The sequence below is a fragment of the Rana temporaria genome, chromosome 9 (assembly GCF_905171775.1).
Source record: "Rana temporaria chromosome 9, aRanTem1.1, whole genome shotgun sequence".
NCBI classification, from domain to species: domain Eukaryota; kingdom Metazoa; phylum Chordata; class Amphibia; order Anura; family Ranidae; genus Rana; species Rana temporaria.
This window is the reverse complement of record NC_053497.1, coordinates 169,984,641-170,005,775: the sequence shown is the minus strand read 5'-3', so window position 1 is coordinate 170,005,775 and position 21,135 is coordinate 169,984,641. Positions and strand designations below refer to the sequence as shown.

At 50.3% G+C, this 21,135-nt stretch overlaps 1 protein-coding gene across 3 annotated transcripts in view; it reads right to left on the bottom strand.

Annotated features, from left to right (window-relative positions):
- Window positions 1–11,321, bottom strand: part of CCDC105 (coiled-coil domain containing 105) — a 47,762-nt gene extending 36,441 nt beyond the window's left edge. The window contains exons 1-2 of one of the 3 annotated variants that reach the window (XM_040324989.1): window positions 11,296–11,321; window positions 773–1,209 (exon numbers count right to left, since the gene is read on the bottom strand). In XM_040324989.1, coding sequence (XP_040180923.1) covers window positions 773–1,192 — 420 coding nt within the window. In that variant the 5' untranslated portion in view covers window positions 1,193–1,209; window positions 11,296–11,321. Of the gene's footprint in view, window positions 1–772; window positions 1,212–9,720; window positions 9,798–11,295 lie in introns of those variants that run through there. The other 2 variants (XM_040324990.1, XM_040324988.1) reach the window with 2 other exon arrangements.
- Window positions 11,322–21,135: the final 9,814 nt, after the last annotated feature.

Genomic DNA, 21,135 nt, shown 5'->3' with positions numbered 1-21,135 from the left:
ACCCATCAATGCCCATCACTGCCCATCAGTACCGCCTATCCATGCTGCCTATCAGTGCCCACCAGTGCTGCCTATCAGTGCCCACCAGTGCCACCTAACAGTGCCCATCAGTACCGCCTATCAGTGCTCATCAGTGCCACCTATCAGTGCCCATAAGTGCGGCATATTAGTGCCTCCTCATCGGTTCCACCTAATCAGTGCCCATAAGTGTCGCCTCATCAGTGCCACTTCATCAATGCCCACCAGTTCAGTGCCGCCCCACCAGCGCACATCAGTGAAGGCAAGAAATTACTTTGTTTCTGTCAGTAAAGTTTGTAACCAAGTAAAAAACATTTTTTTTAAATGTTTGGTCTTTTTTTTTTTGTAAAAAATTAAAAACCCAGCAGTAATTAAATACCACCAAAAGAAAACTCTATTTGTGTGAAGAAAATTATAAAAAATTTGTTTTAGTACAGTGTAGCATGACCGCGCAATTGTCATTCAAAGTGTGACAGCGCTGAAAGATGAAAAATGGCCTGGGCAGGAAGGGGGTGTAAGTGCCTGGTAGGCAAGTGGTTAAACCTGATCCCTGGGCATGACAATGCATTTGTTAAATAGCCCGGAAGAAAGGGGAGTGTGTTTGGCACCCAAAATGGGCTGGCCCCACCTTGGACACTTGGGAAGTTTATTTGGCGCTCTCATTGGATTGTATGTCCCTTTAACTGTAGACTGGATTGCTGCACCATTCTAGAGCAGCAGATGGCATTAGAGATTAGTAAAAGCATTTTCTCACCCTCTCTGTCATTGGTCTTGTACTGCGTAATTGCAGGGTCTCATTATTGGTCAACACATCTCTTCGAGTGTTGGCATGGGATCGTTCCAATATGTCTCTTTCTTTCTGCAATCTCTGGATATGGCGATCTGTCTCCCACAAGGCCTGTCTGAGGATGAACACAGAGCTTCGGGTTTCTCTCATGTAATCGCGGGTATATGCATTGCATGCGCTGGCTATTAGGTCCCGATGAAAAGGTGTTGGTTGAGGCCCAGGAGTTTTCTTTCTTTGGGTGTTTTCATCTTGTGGTTTTATTTTTCCTTGGCTGGTCTCAGCGGAGGGAAGAGTAGAAAAGGGACGTATTTGTAGACCGAGGGCCATTCGGATCGTCTTGTACGAAGCATCTCGCCAGGTGGCAGAGCCCACAGGAGTGACTGCCATGGGGTCGACACTGGGTCCTGAAAGAGTAAAATGGAAAAAATATCTTAATTTACGTATAGCTAATGTTTTTAACCACTTAAAGCGGAGTTCCACCCAAAAGTGGAACTTACCCTTTTTGGAACCCCCCCCCCCTCTGGTCACGCCCCTTCGTGTCACCCCCCCGCTGTCTTCTGGGAAACACAGTGTTCCCAGAAGAGAGCGGGGACCAGTGACGGCACGCAGCGCACTTGCGCATGCGCAGTAGGAAACCGGGCAGTGAAGCCGCAAGGCTTCACTTCCTGATTCCCTCATCAAGCATGGTGGCGGCAGCATCCGAGGACCGAGCGATTGCTCGTCCTCTTCTAACGACTTTGCGGGCGCGCTGGACAGGTAAGTGTTTATTTTTTAAAAATCAGCAGCTGCAGTATTTGTAGCTGCTGGCTTTAAAAAAAATTTTTTCGGAGGGTCCTCCGCTTTAAGCCCTGGACCATTTGGCTGGCCACCAGGCCACTTTTTGCGATTCAGCACTGCGTTGCTTTATCTGACAATTGCGCGGTCGTGCGACATGGCTCCCAAACAAAATGGGCGTCCTTTTTTTCCCACAAATAGAGCTTTCTTTTGGTGTATTTGATCACCTTTGCGGTTTTTATTTTTTGCGCTATAAACAAAATTAGAGCGACAATTTAAAAAAAAGCAAAATTTTTTACTTTTTGCTATAATAAATATCCCTCGTTTTTTTTTAACAAGAAAATCCACATTTAAAAAAAAAAAAAAACGATTTTTTTTCTCAGTTTAAGCCGATACGTATTCTTCTACATATTTCTGGTAAAAAAAAATCGCAATAAGCGTATATATTGATAGGTTTCTGCAAAAGTTATAGCGTCTACAAAATAGGGGATCGTTTTATGGCATTTTTATTATAATTTTTTTTTTTACTAGTAATGGCGGTGATCTGCGATTTTTATCGTGACTGGGACTTTATGGCGGACACATTAGACACTTTTTTTTTTTTTTTCCAACTATACATTTTCTTATTATATCAATAAAATAGTACATACATACAGCAAAAGCATAAATGACAGAGTTGCAGTACAAACAAAACAGCAGAGATATAATCAGATCTGTAAAGGCTGTGCTTGTAAACATGGTACGGGCCTTGATGACCTAGACCAGTCTACCCCAACTGGGTTCTAACTGTAGGGCTGCAAGGACATCACGATAAGTAATGGTACAGCCTGTACTATAGAAAGAGTAAAACATATTAGACACTTTTGACACATTTTTGGGACCATTGTAATTTTTACAGCGATCGGTGCTATAAAATGCACTGATTACTGTATACATGACACTGGCAGTGAAGGGGTTAACCACTAGGTGGCGCTGAAGGGGTTAAGCGTGTACTAGGGAATGATTCTAACTGTAAGAGGAAGGAGCTACCAGAGACACATCACTGATCACTGTTCCCGATCACAGGGAACAGTAGATCAGTGACATATCACTAAGCAGAACAGGGGAATGCCTTATTTACAAAGGCATCCCCCTGTTCTGCATTTACAGCAAGTGGTTAAAGTGTTCCACCCATAAATATAACATTACATCAGTAGTTTTAAAAAAATGTCATTAGTCCTTTAAGAATTTTTTTAGATGCCTTCAAAGTGTTGTTGCTAGGCAGAATAGTTAATCTTCCCTCTTCCTGCACCTAGGTGCTTAACCTACACCGCACAGACTCCTGGGAATGTAGTGGGTGTAACTTTCCAGGAGTCTGTGCACTCCCCAGTCTCGAAGAATCATGTGACTTGGACAGTACAGGTGCTGAAACCTGATCTGAAACTTATTACACTGCTTGTGCAGCACTGAGCTTGTGCGAGATCTGCAAGGCTAAAATCCAGGAAGTCTGGCTTCATGATGCCCACACTTAAGATGGCCCCAGTCAATTTCTATTTTATAAAGTGTCTAAATGCTGTAACAACCTAACAAAACAGACCTTAGTTTACAGACTAACTTTACTAGAATACATTAAGCTTGTGTATTACAGGGGTATTTATATATAAAAAGTGAAATTGTGGCCGGAACTCCGCTTTAATATGTAATATACTATTAGGCTTCATTTCCATGGAAGTTTTTACAGCCACTTTTCTGAGCGTTTTTTGCAGCTTAAAAACGGCTCTCCATGTTAATCTATGGCCTCATGCCCACCATGTCATTTTTGAGCTGTAGATGGCTGAGCCGTTTTTAAGCTGCAAAAAAACCCAGGACCAGTGCATTCTGAAGCTCCAGCGTTAGAGCTGTAAAAACGGCAGACGTTAAAAAACGCTCAAAAACGCTACCGCTGCGTTATTGTATAAATGTGACTGGCAGGGAAGGGATTAACACTAGGAGGTGATCAAGGGGTTAACTGTGTGTCCTAGGGAGTGATTCTAACTGTAGGGGGAGGGGACTCACAAGGGGAGGAGACCAATCGGTGTTCCTCTGTAATAGGAACTAGGAACACACAGATCGATCTCCTCTCACCTGATAGAACGTGGATCTGTGTGTTTACACACACAGATCCACGTCCCTGCTCTGTGACGAGCAATCGCGGGTGCCCAGTGGACATCTCGGCCGCCGGGCACACGCATCGGGTCCCCAGTGATTGATGCCGCAAGATATATTGTCCATTTAACCTTTCAGGACCCATTGTTGACTCCATGGCAGTCCTTGTTTAACCACTTCCCCACCGCCGTATAGTCATATGTTGGCCGCAGGAACCCTTCGTCCCTCCGGGCCGCCATCATGTGACGTCCTGGGATTCCCTGCAGTGTGGAGAGCACGCATGCGCGGTGGGCCGACATATGACTATATGATGGTGGGGAAGTGGTTAAACAGGGACTGCCATGGGGTCAACAATGGGTCCTGAAAGGTTAAGGGGACAAAATATCTTCATTTACATACCATAGTTATCATTTATTCTATGTAATATACTATTATTATATATATATAGTAGTGCTCTGTGCCCAAGTTAGACTTGGTATGCAGTAATTAATTTTACAGAGTGATTGCCATGGGGGTCGACAGTGGGCCTTAAGTTATCAAAAGGGCCAAAATGTTTTAAAGATTCCTGGTATTGGGCTTTAAGAGTACTTGGCCTATATACAAGACTGTACATAGCAAACATACAACAACATTGCAGTTTGATACACTGTGGCCATAGTTACAGACAGAGGGCCAGGCAGGGAAATGGCAATTATGTTACAGAACACAAAATCATACGATGTCTAATAGACAGGAAACCTGGCAGCACCTCAAACACAACAACTGATAGGCACAGACTGATTGGTGGCCTGGACAGTGATTAGAGATAAATCAATCATTTGTTTCCACAATGCAGTGTGGCAGGTATTATATTTCCAGGCCTGTCATATGTTTTTTATTATACTTTAACCGCTTGCTGACAGGTGATATCACGTACCTGTACGTCTTTCCACTTCCGGGTTTGCGGCGACCAGCTCCCACTATAATTGGATACAGCGGGAGCAAGGTAGATTGCTGTTCTGTGACAAGGGAAGACAGAGCTCCTGTGTTTCTTTTAAGCAGCAACACGGGTCTCCGTCTTCCCACACATAGAAAGCACTCCCTAGGGACACAATTAATCCTTTGATCGTCCCTAATGTTAACTTCTTCCCTGCCAGTGTCATTAGTACAGTGAGAGTGCATATTTCTTAGCACCGATCACTGTATTGGTGTCACTGGTCCCCAAAAAGTGTCACTTAGTGTCTGATTTGTCCGCCGCAATGTTGCAGTCCCGCTAAAAATCGATTATCGTCGCTATTACTAGTAAAGAAAAAATAGATATTTCATAAATATATCCCACAATTTGTAGACGCTCTAACTTTTGCACAAACCAATCAATATACACTTATTGGGATTTTTTACCAAAAATATGATGTCAACATACATATTGGCCTAAACTGATGAAGAAATTTGATTGTTTACATTTTTTTTGTTTATTGCGCAAAAATGCTGTAAAGTAAGAATGCTTTCAAAAATATATATTTTCATTGTTTTTTTTTTATAAGTTTACAAAATGCACAGTGAGCAAACAGAAGAAAACAACAAAATCAAATCAATTTTCTTTGTGACTACCCTATGGTTTTAGACCAGCATCAATTCTTAGGGTACTTTCACACTGGGGCAGTATGTGCAGTGGCAGTATAGTGCCGCTATTTTTAGCGGCGCTATACCGTCGGAATTGTGGCGGTATTTGGCCGCTAGCGGTGCGGTATTAACCCCCGCTAGCGGCTGAAAAAGGGTTAATACCGCCGGCAATGCGCCTCTGCCAGCGCATCGCCTCAGCGTGAAAGCCCCTTGAGAATGCTGGGCAGGAGTATTTCAGGCATTATTTATGTGCTATTTTTAGCGCTAAAACGCCTGAAATACGCCTCAGTGTGAAAGGGGCCTTAGGGTACTTTCACACTGAGGCGCTTCTAAACTGCTAAACACTAAGCACTTTTACTGCGCTTTTTGGGTGCTTTTGAAGAGCTTTTCAGGGGCTTTTGAAGAGCTTTTCAGATGCTTTTCAGACACTTTTGAGGCACTTTCTATTCATTTCTATTGAGAAGAGGGATTTTGAGTTTTTCAGGAACTTTTTTTTTAAGCAGGATCGTGCCTGAAAAGCGCCTCAGTGTAAAGGGGTCTTACACTTGCACACTTTGTAAATCAGGGATTTTTTAGGATTAGAGTCAGGTGTCTAATTAATCAATTATACCAAGCAGGTGCTTAATGATCATCAATTTCATGTACAGGTTGAAACGCAGTCAAAACAGCAACAGCTGTGTAGGAGGCCTAAAACTGGGTGAGGAATAGCCAAACTCTGCTGCTAAGGTGAGGGTTGTGAAGATAGTTTCATGTCACAGGTCATACACCATGGCAAGACTGAGCATCAGCAAGGTCAATCCTAGGTAAAGATTTCAAAGTAGACTGGAGTTTCAAGATGTGCTCTTCAAGCTCTTTTGAAGAAGCACAAAGAAACAAGCAATGTTGAGAACCGTAGACATAGTGATTGGGCAAGGAAACTTAAAGGGGTCGTAAACCCTCATGTTTTTTCACCTTAATGCATCCTATGCATTAAGGTGAAAAAACTTCTGTCACTGACTGGCCCCCCAGCCCCCCGTTTTACTTACTTGAGTCCTGTATTCCCCCACTGGAGATGTGCTTTTCCCCCCTGCCCGTCTCAGCTCTTGATTGGATAGATTGATAGCAGCACAGCTATTGGCTGTCAATCAAATCCAATGACGCGGACTCCGGGGAAGGGCTGAGTACGGCATTTTGTGTCTATGAATGCAAATGCTGGACTCGGGAGCACGCCCGCAAGGTAGATCGCTTCTACTAGGGGGGTTACACAATGCGGGGAGGAGCTACCAGTGCCGCCGGGGGACCCCAGAAGTTGACGATCTGTGCAAAACTAACTGCACAGTGAAGGTAAGTATGACATGTTTGTTACTTAAAAGACACATCATGCCTACTTCCCTTCAACATCGGAAGATGTCCAGCAGTGGCATCTGCACAGAACTGGCGGAAACAATTTGGAGCCAGGTACACCCATCTACTGTCTGGAGTAGTCTTGCTATTAGTGGTCTTCATTGGAAGAATTGCAGCCAAAAACCCATACTTCCAATGTGGAAATAAGGCTAAGCGACTCAAATGTGCAAGAAAACATAGAAACTGGGGTGCAGAAAAATGGGCGCTCTCGACTGATGAATCAAAAAGTGAAATATTTGGCTGTAGCAGGAGACAGTGGCCTGGATTCAAGAAGCAATTGTGCCTGTGTAACCATAGGTTACACAGCGCAATTGCTTACTTGCCCTGGCGTAACGAATGCTCCTGATTCAGGAACCTTGTTACGCCGACTGCAGCCTAAGAAATGCGCGGCATAAGGCTCTTATGCCCGCATATCTTAGGCTGCATTCTTGCGATGGCCGCTAGGTGACGTTCCCGTTGTGCTCAGCGTATAGTATGCAAATTGCATACTAACACCGATTCACAACGTTGCCCGAGCCCTGCGTACGCAATTTACGTTGTTTCCGTACGGCGGTTTTTGCGTAAGGCTGCCCCTGCTATTAGCAGGGGCAGCCTATGTTACGTATACCCGTCGTTCCCGCGTCGCGAAATTTTAATTTTACGTAGTTTGCGTAAGTGAATCGTGAATGGCGCTGGACGCCATTCACGTTCACTTTGAAGCAAATGACGTCGTTGCGACGTCATTTGCCGCAATGCACGTCGGGAAAGTTTCCTAACGGAGCATGCGCTCTACGATCGGCACAGGAACGCGCCTAATTTAAATGATTCCCGCCCCCTACGGGATCATTTAAATTGCGCGTTTGCGCCTGGCATTTTGCCGGCGCGCCCACGCAATTTACGGAGCTACTGCTCCGTGAATCGAGGGCAGCGCAAAAATATTTCGGGGGGGGGGGGGGCGCAGGGCAAAAACGTTGCCCTGCGCCTCCGTAAAAAAAGCGCAATTGTTACTGAATCCGGGCCAGTGTCTGCAGGCAACTGTTTAGCATGGTGGAGATTCTTTGCAAGTTTAGGGCTGCATTTCTGCAAATGGAGTTAAACTATTAACACTGCTTTTTCTGAAAGCATTCTTAATTTACAGCATTTTTCACACCTGCTTATTTTTTTGCACAATAGTGCAGATTAAATATAATATTATATATTATACGTCCCCTATGGCCATCCATATATGAAAATATATGCCCAATATACAGTGGTGTATTTAGGTTTTGTGCTGCTCTAGGCCTGACTAACTCGTGCACCCCCTAATTTAAATATGACCCACACCTTCCTGTCAAGGCCACACCCCTTACTGTTTAAGACCCGCCCTTCCCTAAAAAAAAAAGTGTTGCCTATAGTTCTACTTTAGGCACAACATTCTGCAAATTTTATGGAGAGGACTAAGAAGATATAACCATGCCAATGGTGCAACAGAAAATACATAGCACAGTGAGGAAGGTTTGTGGTTCAGGATAATAGGACAGTCAAAATTAGAAGCTCCACCCCCACACAGTTGCGGAATTCTGTCCGGAAGCAGTGCGGCTGCTTTATGGGGGCACTAGACTAATTTACCTCTCTGTCCAGTACGCCCCATAAGACTGGCGCTACACTAACAATGTAGCGCAAGCCTGTGGGGACTCTTTCCATGCTGCCTCCCTGCAACGTGCTGCCCTAGGCCTGGGCCTTGTTGGCCTAGGCCAGGATACAGCCCTGCCAATATATGCCAATCAGTGCCCACAAAAGGGGGACTGACTGGCACCATTATAGATCAGACCAGATTAGTAATGTCCAGCAATGCCACCCATCAGTGTCCATCAGTGCCACCTATCATGGCCCATCCATGCCCATTAGTGCCCACCTATCAATGACCATCAGTACCCACCCGTGCCACCCATAAGTACCCATCAGTGCCACCCATAAGTATACATCAGTGCCACCTATGAGTGCCCATCAGTGCCGCATACCAGTGTCACCTATCAGTGCCCATCAGTGCCGCCTATCAGTTCCCATCAGTGGCACCTCATCGGTGGTGCCCGTCAGTGCAGCCATATAAGTGCCCGTCATTGAAGAAGAAAACTTACTTATTTACAAAGAAAAACTTTTTTTTCCCCGAAATTTACGGTCTTTTTTTATTTGTTGCACAAAAAATAAAAATTGCAGAGGTGATCAAATACCACCAAAAGAAAGCTCTATTTGTGGGAACAAAATGTTACAAAATGTGTTTGGGTACAGTGTTGCATGACCGCGCAATTGTCATTTAAAATGCGACAGCGATGAAAGCTGAAAATTGGCCTGGGCAGGAAGGGGGTGCAAGTGCCTGGTATTGAAGTGGTTAAGCAGTGAGGGGCCCATAGGCTGGAGCACGGCAGTTCAGGTAACATGTCAAATGTATACTTTACCTTTAAGAGAACGGGAGAGTAGATACATTCCATTACTTTCCAGTTACTAAATTACATAATGGAGTGTTTTTTGGATGCACATCAAGAGCTGTCACAGCTGCATGCACAGCAAAGCATTGCTAGTGAAGTCTAATATATAATCCAATAAAACCAAATCCAGCTTAATATGTAACTTAGCTGCAGAATTCAATTATTTATGCAAGGACATAAATCTTTTTTTTTTAAATAAAAGCATAATATATATTTTTTTTTGATTTATTCAATTTTTTTTTATTCCTTTTTATTTTTGCAGCAAAAATACAACTTTTATTTTTTTTACAAAAATAAAAAATACATTTGTACCTAAAGATACCTGTAGGCAAAACAAAGCGATTAAAGCATTTAGCATGTAAAAATATATATAATTGACTGGATAGTTTTTAACGCTGGTTTTATTATTATTATTATTTTTGTTCTAGTGAATACATTTTTTTGCAGCGCAGACACATATGGGGAATTTTTTTGTATGTAAATAAATGTTTAAAATGTTATTATACATTTTTCAGTTATTACTCTACAGAATGCAAACTTTTCTGGATGCCAACAGACCCATCTAGAAAGTTTTGTAAATTCTCTTCTCTTACCAGTTCTTTGCTCCTGTGTGCTCTGCTCCCTGTGCTCTTCCTCTGATACCCTGAGCAGTCTGTGTTTTCCAACCCCCCCCCCCCCTGTGTGTGTGCGTCTCTCTGGAGATTGTTACTATGTACATTGTCTCGCTCTCTTTTGTGATGTCATCGCCTGTTTCACTATTACCCAGATCAGTGTCAGTGTAAATTGTAAGGCACGTGCAGGCTGAGACATGGCTTATAATAGTAGAGGATTAACAGGATAAATAGACTTTAATGTCATTATGTGACCGACATTTCCAGACGACTCATTTTTATAACTGATAATATGGATACACAGTGCTTCCGGAAAGTATTGAGAGCGCTTCACTTTTTCCACATTTTGTTATGTTACAGCCTTATTCCAAAATGGATTAAATTCCTCCGGCGTCTCTACACTGAGAACCGAGCGATCGAACATCGCCGATAGCTCGTTTCCCCCAGATCCCCAGGGCACTCTCCGCTCTGCTCCTCCACGCTCATTGGGGCGCTGAGCTGTGGAGGGGCGGAGAGCGGCCGTCTCAGTTTCTCAGCAGCTTGCTGGAAGGCTGAGACGCCTATCAGTCCCGGCAGCTGGTGGATCCAAACTTCTAGAGTTGGGATGACGCGGGCAGAGGCGTTGCTAGGGGGGTGCGGGGGGTGCAGTCCGCACTGGGTGACACCCGCTAGAGGAGTGACACATCCCGTTTTTTTTTTGTTTGTTTTAATTTTTTTTTAGATGACATGCCCAGCCTGCCCTGTGCAATCCAAGCCTGCCCTGTACCACCCCAGCCTGCCCTGTACCACCCCAAACAGCCCTATACCACCCCAGCCTGCCCTGTACCCCCCAAACAGCCCTGTACCACCCCAGCCTGCCCTGTACCACCCCAACCTGCCCTGTACCACCCAGCCTGCCCTGTGCCTGCACAGCCTGCCCTGTACCACCCCAAACTTTCCCATGCCACCCCAACTTGCCCTGTACCACCCCAATCTGCCCTATGCCACCATAACTTGCCCTATACCACCCCAACCTTTCCCATGCCATCCCAACTTGCCCTATGCCACCCTAACTTGCACTATACCACCCCAACCTGCCCTATGCAACCCTAACTTGCCCTATGCAACCCCAAACTACCCTATATCACCCCAACATGCCCTATACCACCTTAACCTGTCCTATACCACCCCACTACACCAACCTGCCACTATACCACTCTATACTACCCTAACCTGCCACTATACTGCCCTATACTATCATTTACAGGGGCTGGTTTGGGGTGCACCCCGTGCCCGTGCGCTGCCTGCTTGGTGCTGGGCAGCCTAGACAGAGGGGGGGGGGGGGGGGTGACACCATGTTTTACCGCACCGGGTGACACCAACCCTAGTGACGCCACTGGGCGCGGGCCTTGGACCTACTTCTGTGACGTCAGCAGAGAACAGACTTCAGCTCACTCTCTGCTGAAAATGGGTCACAGCAGTGCAAAAGGAATTGCACTCCTGTGATCCATAGGAGAAGTCCAGCCAAACAAGTTCAGGCTGGACTTCTCCTTTAAGTGTGTCATGGTCTTACCTCCTTGCTGTTCTCCTTCGTTTGACATGTGCTGGCGGCCATCTTGGTTTCTGGGTTTCTTGTAGCCTCCCACCCTGCGGCTCCTCCTTCCCACTGGGAGGAGCTGGATGCCTGGCTCATATATATATGGGAGGTCTGTGGCTTCAGTTCCTTGCTTGGTCCTCCTGTGTTCACATGCTTCTAAGACTGCTGCTGCTTCTGGTTCCTGATCCTGGCTTCGTCTGACTTCCCTGCTGGTTCCTGATCCTGGCTTCGTCTGACTCCCCTGCTGGTTCCTGATCCTGGCTTCGTCTGACTACCCTGCTGGTTCCTGATCCTGGCTTCGTCTGACTACCCTGCTGGTTCCTGATCCTGGCTTCGTCTGACTCCCCTTCTGGTTCCTGACCTCTGGCTTTGCAAAGACTCTGCTTCGGTTTCACCCAGAGGCGTTGCTAGGGGGGTGCGGTCCGCACCGGGTGACACCCGCTACAGGGGTGACACCATCCTGGCATTGAGGATTTTTTTTTAAAAAAAAAAATTTTTTATGACATGCCCAGCGCTGCAGCGCCGCAGCGTCTGTGTCCCTCCGACTGGACCTTGTACTTTTTCCTCCCCTCTCCTACTGAGCCAGCCAGACCAGCAAGCGGCGAGGCAAGGCGAGCCTCAGCAGAGCTCAGCCTGTGCCTGCCTGCTGCCTGTCACACGGCACTGTGTGATGATGTGACGTTAGTCACGTCACACACAGTACTTCCAGTTTCTCCGCCCGAGCGGCGCGGCGGCTGCTCAACGGCTGCACGTGTGACCTGCCCGGCTGCCCTGGCACCTGCTGTGATGATTCAGATTGCTGCCAGTGCCCACACCAGTCCTCTGTCTCCAGACGCGGCTAGGAACAGGTGCGGGGGGGGGCCCGGGCGGGGGGGGGGGGTCTCCACAGAATCCACCGCCGGCCATGCACAGAGTCCACCGCAGGCCGCGGCACTGTGCATGTATTGCAGGTAACACCAAAACAGCTAAGGGGTAAAGAGCCAGGAAAAGTGAGGAGGGGGGGGGGGTCTCACCCATCTATGTCACACCCCCCACCCCCTTCCTCTGTCACCCATCTCTGTCACCCCCCTCCCTCTCTGTCACCCCCCCTTCTGCCTCACCCCCTTCCCCTTCCTCTCTGTCACCCCCCTTCTGTCACCCCCTTCCTCTCTGTCACCCCTCTCTGTCACCCCCATTCTGTCTCACCCCCACCCCCTTCCTCTGTCACCCCCTCCCTCTCTGTCACCCCCCTTCTGCCTCACCCCCTTCCCCTTCCTCTCTGTCACCCCCATTCTGTCTCACCCCCACCCCCTTCCTCTCTGTCACCCCCTCCCTCTCTGTCACCCCCATTCTGTCTCACCCCCACCCCCTTCCTCTCTGTCACCCCCTCCCTCTCTGTCACCCCCCTTCTGCCTCACCCCCTTCCCCTTCCTCTCTGTCACCCCCCTTCTGTCACCCCCTTCCTCTCTGTCACCCCTCTCTGTCACCCCCATTCTGTCTCACCCCCACCCCCTTCCTCTCTGTCACCCCCTCCCTCTCTGTCACCCCCCTTCTGCCTCACCCCCTTCCCCTTCCTCTCTGTCACCCCCATTCTGTCTCACCCCCACCCCCTTCCTCTCTGTCACCCCTCCCTCTCTGTCACCCCCCCTTCTGTCTCACCCCTCCCTCTCTGTCACCCCCCTTCTGTCTCACCCCTCCCTCTCTGTCACCCCCCTTCTGTCTCACCCCTCCCTCTCTGTCACCCCACTTCTGTCTCACCCCTCCCTCTCTGTCACCCCCCTTCTGTCTCACCCCCGCCCCCTTCCTCTCTGTCACCCCCCTCCTTCTCTGTCACCCCCTTCTGTCTCACCCCCTCCCTCTCTGTTACCCCCATTCTGTCTCACCCCCACCCCCTTCCTCTCTGTCACCCCCTTCCTCTCTGTCTCACCCCCTTCTGTCTCACCCCCTTCTGTCTCACCCCCTTCTGTCTCACCCCCTTCCTCTCTGTCACCCCCTCCCTCTCTGTCACCCCCATTCTGTCTCACCCCCACCCCCTTCCTCTCTGTCACCCCCTCCCTCTCTGTCACCCCCCTTCTGCCTCACCCCCTTCCCCTTCCTCTCTGTCACCCCCTCCCTCTCTGTCACCCCCATTCTGTCTCACCCCCACCCCCTTCCTCTCTGTCACCCCCCTTCTGTCTCACCCCTCCCTCTCTGTCACACCCCTTCTGTCTCACCCCTCCCTCTCTGTCACCCCCATTCTGTCTCACCCCCACCCCCTTCCTCTCTGTCACCCCCTCCCTCTCTGTCACCCCCTTCTGTCTCACCCCCTTCCCCTTCCTCTCTGTCACCCCCTTCTGTCTCACTCCCTCCCTCTCTGTCACCCCTCCCTCTCTGTCACCCTCCTTCTGTCTCACCCCCTTCCTCTGTCACCCATCTCTGTCACCCCCCTCCCTCTCTGTCACCCCCCCTTCTGCCTCACCCCCTTCCCCTTCCTCTCTGTCACCCCTCCCTCTCTGTCACCCCCCTTCTGTCTCACCCCCTCCCTCTCTGTCACCCCCATTCTGTCTCACCCCCGCCCCCTTCCTCTCTGTCACCCCTCCCTCTCTGTCACCCCCCCTTCTGCCTCACCCCCACCCCCTTCCTCTCTGTCACCCCTCCCTCTCTGTCACCCCCCTTCTGTCTCACCCCCTCCCTCTCTGTCACCCCCATTCTGTCTCACCCCCGCCCCCTTCCTCTCTGTCACCCCCCTCCCTCTCTGTCACCCCCCTTCTGTCTCACCCCCTCCCTCTCTGTTACCCCCATTCTGTCTCACCCCCTTCCTCTGTCACCCCCTTCCCCTCTGTCACCCCCTTCTGTCTCACCCCCTCCCTCTCTGTCACCCCTTCCTCTCTGTCACCCTCCTTCTGTCTCACCACCTTCCTCTCTGTCACCCCCCTTCTGTCTAACCCCCTTCCTCTCTGTCACCCTCTCCCTCTCTGTTAACCCCCTTCTGTCTCACCCCCTTCCTCTGTCACCCCTCCCTCTCTGTCACCCCCCTTCTGTCTCACCCCTCCCTCTCTGTCACCCCCATTCTGTCTCACCCCCGCCCCCTTCCTCTCTGTCACCCCCTTCTGTCTCACCCCCTCCCTCTCTGTTACCCCCATTCTGTCTCACCCCCTCCCTCTCTGTCACCCCCTTCTGTCTCACCCCCTTCCCCTTCCTCTCTGTCACCCCCTCCCTCTCACCCCTCCCTCTCTGTCACCCTCCTTCTGTCTCACCCCCTTCCTCTGTCACCCATCTCTGTCACCCCCCCTCCCTCTCTGTCACCCCCCCTTCTGCCTCACCCCCTTCCCCTTCCTCTCTGTCACCCCCTCCCTCTCTGTCACCCCCATTCTGTCTCTGTCACCCCCTCCCTCTCTGTCACCCCCCTTCTGCCTCACCCCCTTCCTCTCTGTCACCCCCTCCCTCTTTGTCACCCCTCTCTGTCACCCCCATTCTGTCTCACCCCCACCCCCTTCCTCTCTGTCACCCCTCCCTCTCTGTCACCCCCCTTCTGTCTCACCCCCTCCCTCTCTGTCACCCCCATTCTGTCTCACCCCCGCCCCCTCCCTCTCTGTCACCCCCCTTCTGTCTCACCCCCTCCCTCTCTGTCACCCCCATTCTGTCTCACCCCCGCCCCCTTCCTCTCTGTCACCCCCCTCCCTCTCTGTCACCCCCCTTCTGTCTCACCCCCTCCCTCTCTGTTACCCCCATTCTGTCTCACCCCCTCCCTCTCTGTCACCCCTTCCTCTCTGTCACCCTCCTTCTGTCTCACCACCTTCCTCTCTGTCACCCCCCTTCTGTCTAACCCCCTCCCTCTCTGTTAACCCCCTCCCTCTCTGTTAACCCCCTCCCTCTCTGTTAACCCCCTCCCTCTCTGTCACCCCCCTTCTGTCTAACCCCCTTCCTCTCTGTCACCCCCATTCTGTCTCTGTCACCCCCTCCCTCTCTGTCACCCCCCTTCTGCCTCACCCCCTTCCTCTCTGTCACCCCCTCCCTCTTTGTCACCCCTCTCTGTCACCCCCATTCTGTCTCACCCCCACCCCCTTCCTCTCTGTCACCCCTCCCTCTCTGTCACCCCCCTTCTGTCTCACCCCCTCCCTCTCTGTCACCCCCATTCTGTCTCACCCCCGCCCCCTCCCTCTCTGTCACCCCCCTTCTGTCTCACCCCCTCCCTCTCTGTCACCCCCATTCTGTCTCACCCCCGCCCCCTTCCTCTCTGTCACCCCCCTCCCTCTCTGTCACCCCCCCTTCTGTCTCACCCCCTCCCTCTCTGTTACCCCCATTCTGTCTCACCCCCTTCCCCTCTGTCACCCCCTTCTGTCTCACCCCCTCCCTCTCTGTCACCCCTTCCTCTCTGTCACCCTCCTTCTGTCTCACCACCTTCCTCTCTGTCACCCCCCTTCTGTCTAACCCCCTTCCTCTCTGTTAACCCCCTCCCTCTCTGTTAACCCCCTCCCTCTCTGTTAACCCCCTCCCTCTCTGTTAACCCCCTCCCTCTCTGTCACCCCCTCCTGTCTAACCCCCTTCCTCTCTGTCACCCCCTTCCTCTCTGTCAACCCCCTTCCTCTCTGTCAACCCCCTCCCTCTCTGTCAACCCCCTCCCTCTCTGTCAACCCCCTCCCTCTCTGTCACCCCCATTCTGTCTCACCCCCTTCTGTCTCACCCCCACCCCCCCCCCCTCTGTCACCCCTCCTCCCTCTCTGTCATCCCCCATTCTGTCTCACCCCCACCGCTCCCTCCCTGTCACCCCCCTTCTGTCTGTCACCCCTCCTCCCTCTCTGTCATCCCCCATTCTGTCTCACCCCCACCGCTCCCTCCCTGTCACCCCCCTTCTGTCTGTCACCCCTCCTTCCTCTCTGTCACCCCCTCCTTCTGTATCACCCCCACCCACTCCCTCTCTGTCACCCCTCCTCCCTCTCTGTCACCCCATCTTCTGTATCATCCCCAACTCCTCCCTCTCTGTCACCCCTCCTTCTGTCTCACCCCCACCCACTCCCTCTCTGTCACCCCTCCTCCCTCTCTGTCACCCCCCTCCTTCTGTCTCACCCCCACCCACTCCCTCTCTGTCACCCCTCCTCCCTCTCTGTCACCCCCCCCTTCTGTCTCACACCCCACCCCCTCCCTCTCTGTCACACCCCACCCCCTCCCTCTCTGTCACACCCCACCCCCTCCATCTGTCTCAACCCCACCCCCTCCCTCTCTGTCACACCCCCACCCCCCTCTGTCTTACCCCCATCCCCTCCATCTCTGCCTCAACCCCACCCCCTCCCTCTCTGTCTTACCCCACCATCTCTGTCCCATCCCATCTACCTCTCTCTCACCCCCACCCCCTTTCTTTCTCTCTCTCATCCCCCTCTCTATCACCCCACCCTCCTCTCTCTCTCTCCCCCCTTATGTCTCTAACCTTCCACCCCCTCTTTCCCTTTTAGGGCAAATTCCCTCTAAATCAGCATGAAATCAAAGAGCAGCAGGAGCAATTTGGCACTCCAGCCACTCTGCATTGCAGGCTGCTAGGGGGCAGTATGATTAACAGTTTGGTGCATCATACTTCCCTCTCCTTTTCTTTTTTTTTTTGCACAAAATTTGTTTGAAGTGTGTATAATGTAAATTTTATTCTCCAAAATGTCGGACAGCAGGCTGTCATTTCAGGTTCTCAGTAAAGAAATGCATTCTGTTAGTAGATTTTCCATGTTTTTTCAGGGTATAAAAAAGTTGTAGGGGTATGGCTCATGAGATGTGAATTCTGGCCCTGGAGAAAGAGAGGCGGGGGGAACAAAGAAAAAGGGAGAGAAAGAAGAAGGGGATAGAAAGAACAAGAAAGATGGATAGAGAGAGAGAAAATGGGGAAGAAAGGAGAACAGAGAGCAAACGGTAGGGTCAAAAATATTTAAAAAAAGTAATTGTGGGGGGGTGACACCATATTTTACCGCACCAGGTGACACCAACCCTAGTGACGCCACTCGTTTCACCATCTGTTTGGACTTTTGCTTTACAGCTTGATTTTTTTAATAAAGCCTTCTTATTTTCACTTATCTCTTGTTGTACGTCTGGTTCATGGCTCCGTGACATTAGGACCAAGCCATGAATTCTGATGGTACAGGGCCATCCTCGCTACCCACGCTGGTTGCCAGACTTGATCAGCAGGATCACCTGTTGGGTCGGTTCGCTGTGGCGTTGCAAACCCTGCTTGAACGCACGGTTCATTTCGCTCCCGTTGCCGATGGGTCGGTGGTCGCTCCTGGGCCCGCTCCTACTGCCGCTCCGGTTGTTGCGCCAGAGTCTACCCCGACACCTGTTGTTGCGCCTGCGGTGTTTCGGGGTATGACCGGTTCTGCCCCTCTTCCACAGCGCTTTGGGGGAGAGCCAACTCAGTGCCGAGGTTTCCTTAACCAGGTGGGCATTTATTTCGAGTTGCTGCCACATGCCTTTCCTACTGAGAGATCAAAGGTGGGCTTCTTGATCTCGCTGCTCTCGGACAAGGCCTTGGCCAGCCCTTTATGGGAGAACAACAATCCGGTGGTTGCCGAGTTTTCCGGTTTTGTTGCTTCTCTTCGGAAGGTATTCGATGTGCCGGCTCGCGCTGCCTCTGCGTTTGCGCCCCCCCCAAAAATTTTGAGCACCAGCCGCCACTGCACACACCTATACTCAGAACACTAGTTCTGAACAGACACAAAAGGAGAGAACTCTGCCACTTCGGCGCCCCCACCTCTGCAGGCGCCTGGGTGCAAAGCACCCTGTGCACCCTGCCTAGGATCGGTCCTAACTCCACCCACCGAGCTCCAGACAACAGATCCACCCACAGAATCTGCAGTTTTTCAGTTCTTATAACAGACAGAGGGGAGACATTTGACAGGTAAGGATACATGCAGGAGGCATCTATATCCTTATAGATCAGCACTATGGCAGGAGTTTAGAAAGGATGAGAGGGGCTTTACATCCACTTTAACACTACGCTATCATGCAATTATTATGCAATGTCTACATTGAATTAAAAAGCAACAGTTAATATTTTTCAGTGTTCCTCATGTTGATGCAAATGATTTCCTCCAGGAACAGGTCTGTGACACCTCCGCAGTCTCATGATCATTAATTAGCATCATGAAAGGCAATTACAAATAATTTCACAACATTAATGCGTTTTCATTTAACAAGTCCCACAGAGGGGTAATTAATGAGCTGTTTACTAAAACAGAAGATCTCCAATTTACTATTTTTTTTCTTGTACATGATGAAATAATTATTAATGATCACAACGGAGATTTAAGTCTCTACGGATCCCCGTTCTCTATTCTCATTGAGATATTTCTGTCTCAGGTTATGGCGACAATCAATGGAACTTTCTCATGTATTCTGTTATTACTAGAAGTTTATTAGTAGAATGTTAAGTTCCTCGCAGCAATTATGCTAATATTTTCCACTACAAGTTTGTGTCTCACAATACTGAATAGTATTGCATGACACAGTAGTGGTAAAGGCATAGGCATGCGCATGGGGTGTGCTGGGTGTGCCTGGGCACACCCTAATCACACAGTGCACCAGGGCTGCTGATAAGACATTACAGCCGGCCCTCCTGTCCCGGTCCCCATCAGTTCAGGAGCAGGAGGACTGGCTGTACTACCTTATTGCAGACACTAATCCTCTTGTTCTTCCCCCTGCAGCGCTTCCGACTTCTCCTCCTCTTCCCTCCTCTGGCTGCACTGCAGGGGGATCAATTCTAGCATATGAACCTCCATTCCCCTGCTGCCTGTGCCCCCTGTGTGCCCCTTTACCCTGCAGAGCTTCTGGATTCTCCTCCTCTTCTTCCATCTGGCTGCACTACAGGGGGATCAATTCTAGCATAAGCACCTCCATTCCCCTACTGTCTGTGCCCCCCTGTGTGCCCCTTTTCCCTGCAGCGCTTCCGGCTTCTCCTCCTCTTCCTCCCTCTGGCTGCACTACAGGGAGATCAATTCTAGCATATGCACCTCCATTCCCCTGCTGTCTGTGCCCCTTTACCCTGCAGAGCTTCCGGCTTCTCCTCCTCTTCCTCCCTCTGGCTGCACTACAGGGAGATCAATTCTAGCATATGCACCTCCATTCCCCTGCTGTCTGTGCCCCTTTACCCTGCAGAGCTTCCGGCTTCTCCTCCTCTTCCTTCCTCTGGCTGCGCTACAGGGGGATCAATTCTAGCATAAGCACCTTCATTCCCCTGCTGTGTGTGCCCCTTTACCCTGCAGCGCTACTGGCTTCTCCTCCTCTTCTTCCATCTGGCTCTGCTACAGATGGAAGCCTGGGAAAAAAAAAACGATCACCGATTCACAGCCGAAGCGCCGTTTTTTCTAATACAGAGGCCGGGCGTGACGTCATAACATCGCGCCCGGCCTCCGAACGATCATATAGACTCCGGCGACCATCTGGTCCGCCGGAAATCTCTACGGTAGTAATCTGGGGACGGCGGATCTACTCTCCGAATCACCGATCGCAGCGTTGAGTCGGTAGAAGCACCGGAGGGCGGCGTCCCCTCTCGCCGCCCATAAGAGCGATCAAGCGGCGGAACAGGGAATCGCTGGCTTGTTTACAAAGGCGTTCCCCTGTTCTGCCGGTGCCGACCACAATCGCGGGCCTCCCGGGAACATCGAGTTCGAAAGCCGCGGCCGATTAAAAGGGACGTACCTGTACGCCAATCTGCCTGCCCGTGCCATTTTGTCGACGTAAATAGTCGTGCGGCGGTCAGCAAGTGGTTAAATTTGACCATCGGCAGGGTAAACATTTCAGCATATAAAGTATGAAACAGTATCACGGAGCTGAGATATTCACAAAGCAATTTTTTCTTTTTATAAATATACCCCTTAGTGCACAATGGGCCTTGGTTTTTAAACAGGGGCGGACTGGGACTTTGGGGACCACCGAAGAAAGGGAGGGGGAGGAGCAGGGCCGATCCGCCCTATACGCAGACTACGCAAGCTGCGTAGGGCCCCCGGATTTACTCGGGGCCCCGCTGGGAAGCATGGAGTTTCTATTTGCATCGGCGATTCCTAACCGGAACAATGGCCGCCGCCGCGGCTGTCCGAGTATCCGCCCGCGGCGCTGAACATTGACAATGTAGCAGTAGTGAGTCAGACGTCAGGTGACGTCAGTGAGACGGCCGCCGCTCATGCTTATGGGAGCTGTAGTCCACGAGCGGCTAAGTGCTGAAGCTCCCTGCTCCTGGGGAGGTGGAGTCAGTCATGTTATGTGGTAAAAAAAACCCTGAATGTTATGTGGTAAAAAAAACCCTGAATGTTATGTGATAAAAAAAAACCCTGAATGTTGTGTGGTAAAAAAAAAACCCTGAATGTTGTGGTAAAAAAAAACCCTGAATGTTGTGTGGTAAAAAAAACCTGAATGTTATGTGGTAAAAAAAAACCCTGAATGTCATGTGGTAAAAAAAAACCCTGAATGTCATGTGGTAAAAAAAAAACCTGAATTTCTCTAGTCGTCTTCCAGGACGGCACCCTGAGAGATGACTGGCTTCTCCTGACAGGAAACACAATCAAAAAGAGGTTAAAAACCCCGCCCCTTCCCGTGCTCCTCAGTTCTTGATTGTGTTTCCCCACAGCGAAACGTTTATTTTTTTCTGACCTAAGGCCTGGGGCTGGTGGTCCCCCCCCCTGGGAACTGAACCGCAGGCACTGGGTAGCCTTTGGGTTTAGCGAAGATTTCCATTCCTAGGGGGTCCCTTCTTGCTCAGGGGGGCCTCACTATGTGGGTTGAAGAACCCCCCTGAGTGCTGGAGTCTCCTGGGGATAGGTGGCTATTCTGGAGCTCCAGGGGCTGATCCACTCTCTCTCTCTGAGCTTTCCCCTTACCTTGGAGGTC